This window comes from Hypomesus nipponensis, chromosome 11 (genome assembly GCF_054491055.1).
Source record: "Hypomesus nipponensis isolate SF chromosome 11, ASM5449105v1, whole genome shotgun sequence".
NCBI classification, from domain to species: domain Eukaryota; kingdom Metazoa; phylum Chordata; class Actinopteri; order Osmeriformes; family Osmeridae; genus Hypomesus; species Hypomesus nipponensis.
Window position 1 is genome coordinate 16123714 of NC_140371.1, and position 10724 is coordinate 16134437.

Genomic DNA, 10724 nt, shown 5'->3' on the forward strand with positions numbered 1-10724 from the left:
AAGGGGCCTGGATGCAGGGGTGGGGCGGCTCAGCCCCCGAAAGCATCGAATCCAGGAAGATACTGGGTGTAGCTTGTGTTAAGTGGTGAGATAAGACTCAGTAAGTGAGAGGGAGAGGGAGAGAGAGAAAGAGAGCGAGAGAAAGGGAGAGAGAGAGAGAGAGAGAGAGAGAGAGGGAGAGGGAGGGGGGGCGGGGAAGAATGATGTCTGTAACCAGGGGCACAATTGACCAGATTGATGGGTGGAAGTGACGGGGACTCATCAGGTGAAGTGTGCTGTCCCTCCTCTGCCTCATCCACTCAGCATGTGGGCAGTCAGCCACAGCAAAGATCCCCTTATCCCCTACATCATCCCACCTCTCTCTCTCTCTCTCTCTCTCTCTCTCTCTCTCTCTCTCTCTCTCTCTCTCTCTCTCTCTCTCTCTCTCTCGATCTCGATGCAGCCAGTGTGAGGCGGCTGTCTATCCTCTTGTCACAACCACTTCAGCTTGTCCTCCTCCTCTTCCACGCCGTGATGCCTGCGTCTCAACATGGCGGGGCCAGCGCTAGCTCAGCGTAGCTCAGTGGAAGCTAGCAGCGAGCTAGGCTGACGGGAATGACAGCGAGGCGCCTCTGTTTCCTGTCAGCCCCCGTCAAAGCGTGACGGCCTTCCCTCCGCTCCTGAGATGACACGTCCCGGCTGGCGCCTGCCTTGCCCCCCCCCTCCCCCTTCCAACTTTGCCATCGACTTACCTGCTCCCCCGCTGCTTAATGTTGCATTAATAACCCTCAATTAGCACATCCCATTTACCTTTACTGCATGAGCAACATGTGTAGGGAGTAACAAGCAGCCGCTCCAGAACAAGGTCACCGATGCCTGTGACGAAAGAAACACTCGCAACGGTCAAATCTTTGTTGACAGTCTTGATACGTACCCTGTCTATGTCAACAATGAAAGTGGCGACATAGCAGACTGTTGCAATTTGGATGCCAGTTAGCGAGGCTTCGCTAAGTTATACAGAGCCACGCAGAACTGGTGGTGATGACTTTGCCGCCGTAGCAAAGACACCCTCCACCCCCGCCGCATGCGAGATCCCTCTCAAGCCCAGCAGGGCTCCTCTTCCCTCGGGGGAGAGATGGCGACATGACACCCCCACCTCCCTCTCCCCCAGCCGGGGGAACTTCAAGGATCCGTGGAACCAGTTCTGGCAGCTTCTCAGTACTTCAAGCAGATACACCCCTCCTCCTCCTCCGCCATCTCCTCCCCCTCCAGCTCTCCCCCTCTCTTCTTCTCTTCTCCTTCTTCATTTTCTCTGGCACACTCCTTCTGCCCACTCTTTCTGCACAGTCACTCTGTCTTCTCCAATGTTAATCAGTGTCTTGTCTTTCCCCGTGAGGTTCTGCGGCCGTGTGACAGGAAGGGGGGCAGTAACCCCACACTTCCTAACAATACACTCACGTCACATACTGAACACTCATTTGGTCTGCACAGTGACTCAGCTTAACAATACACATCCCCACTCACAATCACACTCCTCCAACCCCATCCACTGCGTTCTCTCCGTCTGTCCATTCGCCAGTCCTGCGCGCTCCTTCAGTCGGCCCTGGTTGGGATGTGGGGATCTCCTATACAGTCACACCTGGACTGACTCTGTGTTTTTAAGTATGACCTCACTTGCTACTGCAAGTATGGCTCTCTCTTGCTCCCTACAGATCCAAGTATGGATAACACACAGGGTAGGATACTGCTGAGAGCCCAACATTTGAGTTACGGGACCGAGTGAGGCGCTCTCCCCCTTTTGTTCTGTCTTTCCCTGTTTTGTGTTCTCCTGAGCTCTCTTTTCCGGAGCTTTCTTTCCGCTGACAAAGCCTTGGAGCAACGGCAGATCAATTACTATTCAAATATGTTTCATGAATATTAAAAACTGTGAACAGAGTGTTTCAGACAACGGTGCACTTGTGTCTGCAACTTGTGTACACGAGCTGAACGTGAGCGACATTCAAAAACCAGAAGTCTCTTCTTCAGCTCAAGCTAGTTGTCCTCTGACTAGAAGTGTATGGTTAAGAGGTGGTTGATATCTATCCATTAGAATCTCCCAGTAAAAAAAGTTGTTCTTTCCCCTGATGGCTCCATCACTCTTCACATCAGTTCAACGTCTCTTTCAGAGTAAACTCCTCTTGGCGCCTTTGTAAAAGGTATGAAGGTGCAATCTTGAGTGAAAGGCGAGCTCTGTGGAAAGGCCCTTGAAGTGACATTGATTGGGTGGCAAGTGAAAGCACTGTGGCACCGTGTGTGTGAACGAAAGCTTTCCCTCCAGTCAGCAGTGTGTGATCAAGAGAGAAAAAGATACTGAGAGACGTGGGACTGTGAAGGGATGTAGCATCTGACATGTTTTCTGTGTGTGTACGTGTGTGTGTTTGCGTGTACGTGTGTGTGTGTGTGTGTGTATGTGTGATCCTTTTCATGCTGCAGGTTGGCGTGGTGTTACACTACTCATCTCTCTCCACCATGTTGTGGCTGGGGGTGACGGCCAGGAACATTTACAAGCAGGTGACCAAGAAGCCACCACAGACCCAGGACGGTGACCCACCAGCGCCCCCCAGACAGCCTCTGCTGAGGTAAGCACTGCACACACACACACACAAACACACCGAGTCATGGATCACCTCTCTGTGAAAAATCTCTGCTGCAGGTTATGAATTGTGAAAAAGTGTTTGTGTTTGTATGCACAAACATGCCCATGTATGCATGTGGCTGCGTCTGTGAATGAGTGTGCAGCAAAGCATTGGCTTCTGAACTTTCTGTAGATGATATATCTCGCTGGGATTGTGCTCTGGGTGTATTTTGGGGGGTCAGGAACTGGTTCAGCAAACAATTCTCTGCTTTCTTATTTCATTTTCCGCTCAGTACGTGCCTCATGTAAGCCAGAGAGACACGAAGAAGTCTTCCACAATCACAGGGACTCTCTCTATGTTTGCTGAAGCTCTGCTCCTCCCACAGCCAGTCCTGTGATGCTGGCTTGTTAAAGACTTTGATTTGTAATCTTGGGCTTGGTCACCTTTGTTTGGTATTATGTAGATGTTGTTTTCTACAGAGAGTGAGTGATAATTGAGTTTGTGGATTATTTCCAAGAAAGAGATGTGGATGGTATGTCATGTGTTTTCTTTGTTGTTTGTGTTGGTAGCTGTGCATGTATGTGTCTGAGTACAGGCATGTTGGGTGTGGGTGTGGGTGTATGTGTGTGTGTGCCAGGTTTTATTTCAGTGTTATTGTGCATCAGAAGAGGTGTCTCCAACTAGTTTGCGTTCCACAGTCCCAGAACCGGTTCACTCTTCGTCTTGATTTTACTGCCACTGTTTCGGATTTTGTAAATGAGAAAGATGACACTCTTGAGTCATGCGCTTCCATCGGGAGAAGGAGTTTGGCTTTAAATAATATGACTCACATAATGCTAAAATGTGCTTGAAAATACCCCCAAATTACTTGGGGGCATAGACAGTTCTTTTTAATCTGCTAAATTCCAGAAATGAGGCCTATTCAGATTAGAATAGCCTTCTAAGGGAGCGAGGCAGAGGTGACTTTCAAGGTACAGGCTGCTGCTTAGCAACGCTGTCTAACATAGAGGCAGCTGGCTACATGTGTCCAGGGAGAGTGTGTCTGCAAGGGAAGCTTTTCTAATCATCATTATCCTCTTCATCATCATCCTCCTCATCAACATCATGGTCATTTTCTCCTTTGTGTTCGCAATGTAGGCAAATAAAGGCCGGTTGCAAAATGAGATGACTGAGAAGGATAGATCAAGGTGGAGGAAGTATCTGTTCACACAAAGAGGAAATATCCTAAGCAACCTGTTCCCATGACGATGGCCCAAGGCTGTGACTAATCGCCTCCGTCACCTTCGAGAGCCTGCTGAGTTGCTGGACCTTGGAAGTTCCGTCACAAATCTCAATCTGGTTGGGCTCCGACAGCTTTTCTGTTGCCATCAGCATCAGTTTCACTGTTGCTTTTAGGTTTTCATGTTTCACTTTTTTTCCTGCTTAGTCATGTTGTCTGGCACATTTAAAGAGGATCAAGATTTGGATGGAATGTGGGGAAGGTGCTGTGTGAGCTCTTTGCAGATCCAGGCTGTGAAATAGCACATGAAGTCCTGTAGGGCTGAGAAAGGATTTTCAGGCACCTGAAATGAAATTCAGACAGACAGACGGACACACAGGCAGACAGGCAAACAGACATACAGGCAGACTGACATTCAGACAAGCGGACAGACAGAGAGACAGAAAGATAGACAGGCAGGTAGGCAGACAGGCAGGCAGGCCAACAGAAAGGTTGGCGGGTATGTTGGTAAGATGCATGGTCATGTGTCAGATGTGTGTGAGTCTCTGAAGGCCTGTGAAGGTCATCAAGGATGACCCAGCAGAACAAGGAGCCCCAGGCCTGGAGGAGCTCTCTCCTTACAGGCAAATCCTCTGCCGCCTTTGGACAGCTTAATACGTTTCAAAGGCCTACGTGGTCATGTGCTCAAGAGCCAGAGAGGGCTACGACTGGGGGGGTTGTAGCGTTTGCGGCAGATTTGATCCCCCGTGATTGACTATAATGCTCGCCATCAGAAAGAGACCAGGCTGTGAGACTTAGCCGCTGGAGACAAATCAATTTCGCTCATTCCTTCTTCCTCTCTTCTCCCTTCCTTTCTACTTTCCTCCCTCTCTCCCCACCCATCTCCTGAGCTCCAGAAACAGTCCAATGACAGCCTCCGATGGCAACAGCGGCTTATTGGTCCGTCAGCTAATCCAGCAGCCTATCCCGATGACCTTTTGCCAGTTAACTCCTGCTCTGTTGGCCAACAGTTGAACTGCCTGCATGCTAATAAGTCACCGTTACACACGTACACCAACATACAACATTTTAACAAGCACACAGTAGTCACTATTTATATAATTCTTGCTTATTTTCTGTACAAAACACAAGCTCGGTCCGCCATGACTTGACAGGGCTTGATTTTTCAGTCAGATGCAGCTGTCAGTTTAACGCATCGTGCTGTTCTGGATCTGTTTTTAGAAAGTCTGTAGTGAAGAAATGAGTAACGAATTTCCAAGGCCAGACAGAGAAAAAGAAATAGAGCGAGTGGGAGAGATAGCGAGTGGGAGAGAGGGCAGTTTAGTACACACAGGAGAGGACGGAGGCTCTTCTGTCTCCAGGGGATTCGCTGTCTATTTATATCAAACCAACGCCGCTTCCCAAACTTACTCTAAGTCACCGGCCGGCCCCAGCACTGCCATTTTGAGTTTAAATACTTGAACGTACACACCCATGTCGAGTCACCGGATTTGGAGTAAGCGTGGGTGTGTGTTTGCGTCTGTGTGTGACTGGAAGCAGGGCTTCTCTAACGCAGATAGAGGGGTCGTCAAGCTCCACTCTGAACATCTACTTCTTCTCCTTCTTCTTTGTGCTTATCTCCCCGACGGTTTTGTAAATGGCTTTCTGTTGGAGAGAATATCCCTGGGGGGATCGCTCCACTCAGACAGCATCAGCGCTGGTCATGCCCCAGCCCTTTACGCACACACACACACATATGGACACACTGACACACACACACTCCTTTTTCACCTGCCCAGACAAACATCTTGATTGGAATTGAATTTTGGGGATGGGTGCAGTCACTGTGTGAGGAAAAGAGATGGAGTGGGGTAAGGAAGACATAGACAGACAGACAGACAGACAGTCAGGATAGAGAAGCAGCATTTGAGACTGACAGAAGAGGAGACAGAGCAAGGAAAATGTGTGAAAGAGGGGAAGAACAGAGGTAGAATGAGAGAAAAACAAAAAGACAGACTAATAAAGGGAGAAGATCTGCCGATTTAAACTGAGAAAGGTATTGAGGAAACAAGACTGGAAGAGATTGAAAAAGAGAGAGAGAGAGAAACCGGTCAAGTAGACCTATACCAACTCACACAAACAAACATGCACACATACATATACAGACGAGCCTCACTTTCATCGACCTGTGGGCAGAATGCAACACAAAAGTTTGAAGGTTTGCATGAAAATGAAATCCAACATATTATTTCCACAGAGATGCACTTCCATCAGTGGTGAAAAGTGGTCGTATGGCAGCTTGACCACAGACACACCCACACCTACTGTCTTCCCTACTTCCAAGCTGTGTGGTGTCTGCAATGAATCATTTTGCAGAGGAGAGGCAGTGATAAGTGTGTTGAGGAACAGTAGCCCTGTCTCATATTGGAAGAGAGTGAGGGAGCTCATGTACCTGACTGGGGAAACACGTTCTGCACAAATATAGCTGTTTGCCTTCTTGTCATGTGACATTCTGCATCTCAGAGCTGTCTTTTGCTCTCTCTCTCTCTCTCTCTCTCTCTCTCTCTCTCTTTCGCTCTCTCTCTCTTTCGCTTGCTCTCTTTCTCTTTCTATCTCTACCTCCTCCTCCAACTCTCCCAGTGACATTCTACTATTGATTCAATCCCTACGCAGAGAGCGTATTCATGTTACAAACCGTCTTAACTATGTCGCACATCATTTTCTCTAATCTCTCCCCTCTGTCCATCCTCAGGTTTTATCTAGTCAGTGGCGGAGTGCCCCTCATTATCTGTGGGGTCACGGCGGCCACCAACATTGAAAACTACGGCAGCGGAGAACAGGCTCCATAGTGAGTCCCAGCGTACACCCTCACACTTAAGGTCACGCCACACACACACACACTCAACATCTCAGATAACAACATCATCCAGACATTTACACACATGCACACACACACACTTGCATACACACACGCGCCCCTGCACACACATATATTCAATTTTCTTCATCAACACTCCAAATATGCAGCTTGGTTTCATGTTATGAGTCACATTCAAATATGTGTTTTGTACACCTCCCACTCCCTCCCTTCCTCCCTCCCTGTGGCAGTTCAATACCTCCTAAACCCTGTAGATGTTTTGTGTGGGCTTGTATGTGTTGGTTAATATGTAGACTTGTGTTTTATAAATCAAACATCAATCCAAGGTTATGTTAGCAGGGATGCCCATGCTAGTTTGTGTGTGTGTGTGTGTGCTGTGTCTGTTCCAGCTGCTGGATGGCATGGGAGCCCAGTCTTGGAGCTTTCTACGGTCCGGTGGCGTTCATCGTCCTGGTAACCTGCATCTACTTCCTGTGCACATTCGTCCATCTGCGGCGCCACCCGGAGAGGAAGTACGAGCTGAAGGCCCCGACGGAGGAGCAGCAGAGACTGGCGTCCGCCGACCTGGCACAGTGCCACCAGGGGGAGCCGGGCGTCCAACCAACCAGCGGGCCCTGCCCCCCGGGCTGCCCGGGCATCATCAACCCGTCGCTCCTGGCCAACGAGCACTCCTTCAAGGCCCAGCTACGCACGGCCGCCTTCACCCTCTTCCTCTTCCTGGCCACCTGGGCCTTCGGGGCGCTGGCCGTGTCCCAGGGCCACTTCCTGGACATGATCTTCAGCTGCCTGTATGGTGCCTTCTCCGTCACGCTGGGTCTGTTCGTCCTCATCCACCACTGCGCCAAGCGAGACGATGTCTGGCACTGCTGGTGCTCCTGCTGCCCCGGCCGACAGGCCAACGACGGCTGCCACGGCGGCCACGCCCGCCCCAAGGTCAACGTGAACGGGGACACGCACAGCCACGGGCACAGCCACTGCCACCTAGACTCTCCGTGCCCGGGCAAGGTCATGATGGGCTGCGGCCACGGGCCTCCCTCCGGTCACTGTAAGTTCAGCGGGCTGGCGTCGTCGGGGCAGAACCACGTCACCTGCCTGGCGCCCGTGACCCCCTGCTGTGCCGCCCTGCACAGCCAGCAGCTGATGGAGGAGGAGCCGGCGCCACATGTGCTCCTGCATGCCGACCCCGAGGGCTACCGGCCTGGCATCCACCTGCACCGCTGCCTCAAGGGCAGCACCAGGACTAAGGGCCGCCCCTTTGGGCGCCAGCGGGCGGGGGCAGGGGCCGGCGGAGCAGCCTCCGCGGGGGACCGGGAGTACGCCTACCACATCCCCTCCAGCGTGGACGGCGGCAGCGTGCACAGCTCCCACACGGACAGCCCGCACAGCACACACGAGCGCCACGCCCACCTGTGCCACCTGGCCCACGAAGGCCACCACGAGTGTCACCACGAAGGACACCAAGCGTGCCATGTCGTGGCCCCCGAGGCCCTGGCGTGCCACAACACCTGCCACCGGCATATCTGCTGCGCCAAGACGGACCTCTTCCCCACCTTGTGCCAGGCGGAGGCGGGCGACACGGGCACCTTCCTGTGCGGCTGTGGCAAGATGGCGGAGGAGGACTTGATGGCGCCGCATCACCACCTGGAGATGCACCCGCGCAGACAGTCCTACCCGCAGAATCCACCCAATCAGAACGGAATTCTAAAGGGCGGCCTGCATGAGGGCTTCCTGTATGCGTCGGACAGCACGGGGAATATACGCACCGGACCCTGGAGAAACGAAACTACTGTGTAGCCACCCTACCCTTCCTTCCTTCCTCCCTCTCCCCCGCTTCCCGCCCTTATCTTCTTTTCCAGATCCGCACCTCACTCCCTTTCTAGGATTTAACAATGAAGCGAGCTGTTCAAAAACACATCACATGCAGTTTTTTGTTTTTTTTACTTTCATGTTGCATTTCCTGTGTTTTCAAGCTCTTATTTCACTGTACAGTTAAATGACAGCCAGTGACGGCCAGCCATGCAGTCAGCAGAACAGATCTGTCTCCCTAAGGGAGGACAGGGAACCCTACCGCCGACAGACATACCTCTTATCCAAGGTATATTTACCTCCATGTGACAGATCTGTGTGAGAATGTGGATGTGTGTGTGGGTGTGTGGATAGATACAACCTCTCTACGAGTTTTAAAAGAAGAATCTATTCTGTTGACTATACTCGGTCATGTCATTCCAGTACTTAAAAAAAAAACTCTTGGTTTTCATGTTTAAGTCAAACAAACCAGCAATTAGAGTCCATTTAGTTATTTTTCTGCCAGTTAAAAAAGCGTACTAACTGTATACTGTGAATATCAACTAGTGGTTTCTTAGTAAATATACAAAGATTAATGATCTCACCAGAGTTCTGTGGATGCCAATAAGTTGTGGAAATTAAAAAAGACAACTGAAAAGTTAAGTGAACCCAACATTACTGAGTATTCTGTTCCAGGTTTATATTGAATGTCCTATGTGTATGATGTCTTAACTGTTGTGTCTTTTGGAGACGTGTTCAGCAACAATAACAGCATCTACATTATGTATAGTGCCCGGTGCTAGAGCTAGGTGGGATTGTTTGTGTCACTGTTTACCATGATATCCAATCAAACACAGTGCCACACAGATCAACTTCCTGTTGACCTATTCTATTATTGGATCCTCCCTCTACCTTCAACACTCTCACAACATATACTAAACAGAAGGAGCTACACTGAGCAGATGGTGCCAGTGATCAATGCTAAATTACAATCATGTCTTTGCTTTCAATAGAGACCCCAGAGCATGCACGCCTTGTTGTATGTAGCTACTATATGTTGTGTGTTTTTGTGTACATTAATGCACATTCATTTGATATTGAGTTTGACTTGCTGATCAGGCGAGAACACAGCAACAGGCATTTTTTTTCTTGCTGTTCGCTATCATTATGGTATTATTGTCCTTGTTACTTCTGAGGCAATGCTGTGTGGAAATGCAGTGTTCATTGTCATCAAGGTCAACGTCACTTTGAAGCGCTGCCTCACCACAGAGCATAAAAGATATGCTTCTTGCAGAGTTTTAATGATGGTGGTGGTATCGAGTTAACTGTGTCGCAATATTGCGACCAGTGATTCAGCATTGACATGGCAGGTAACCACAGAATAAACTGCAACTGTATTACAGCTACCAGCAAAAATACCCATGATTTGCACTCCATTCTTCCATCTATCCATCCATCCATATATTTATCCATAATGTGCACTCTCCTCTAATGTATATATAAATTGTTTCCGACTGATTCTTTTATATGAGATTTAAGATATTTAAGAGTAAATAAATCTATCTGTAAAGAAAACACATGGGAAAAATGTTCCTCTCTATGTTAATGCTCAGTATCTGAGTTTAGAAATGTCACACGTTTTTGCATTTATTTTGTTATTGTTGGCTTTTCTGTTCCCTATAAGGTTTTAAGACTTGACTACATTGAGTATGCCACCACTGTTTTTGAACTCAATTTACATTTTAATCGACTCTGGCCAGAAAGTTAGAAATATTGTAAGATAGAGACGGTATTTACCATATGAATATCAAATGAAAACATGCAAGGCAACGTTTCATTTGAAGACAGGGACAATTTTTTTAAAGTAAAAAGATGAAGCATGACTTCCTTTGTCCTTATTTAGTGGAATAATTGACTTTGTGACAGTATCACCTGTGACAAACCCTATATTCCCTGGTATCGCCCCTTCAAAACCTCATTCTACAGTACATGTCTTGAAGATTTTGCTTTTGTGTAAATGCTGTACATTCACCCATGTCACTGTTGCAAAGTGAGCCTGTCATGTTTCTGAAGCTGTGTGTTTGGTACCATAGTCCACCAGTCTTCTTTTCAGCAGAACTACTGCCAGATTTAGCCTGCTGAGGTAGCCCCTCTGACCTCTGTCTAGGTTCACCTGTGGTACTGTAACAAGACCCAAAGCCACATCTCACCTTTTTTCTACATCAACACGGATTCCAATAAATGTATTTTTTCACCATGCAAAGAACAA

General features: G+C 48.9%; 1 protein-coding gene across 1 annotated transcript in view; it reads left to right on the forward strand.

Annotated features, from left to right (window-relative positions):
• adgra1b (adhesion G protein-coupled receptor A1b) overlaps positions 1-10724 on the forward strand; it is an 84513-nt gene extending 73789 nt beyond the window's left edge. Inside the window, exons 17-19 of the mRNA XM_084710055.1 lie at positions 2452-2597; positions 6545-6640; positions 7060-10724. Coding sequence (XP_084566181.1) covers positions 2452-2597; positions 6545-6640; positions 7060-8464 — 1647 coding nt within the window. The 3' untranslated portion in view covers positions 8465-10724. The remainder of the gene's footprint in view (positions 1-2451; positions 2598-6544; positions 6641-7059) is intronic.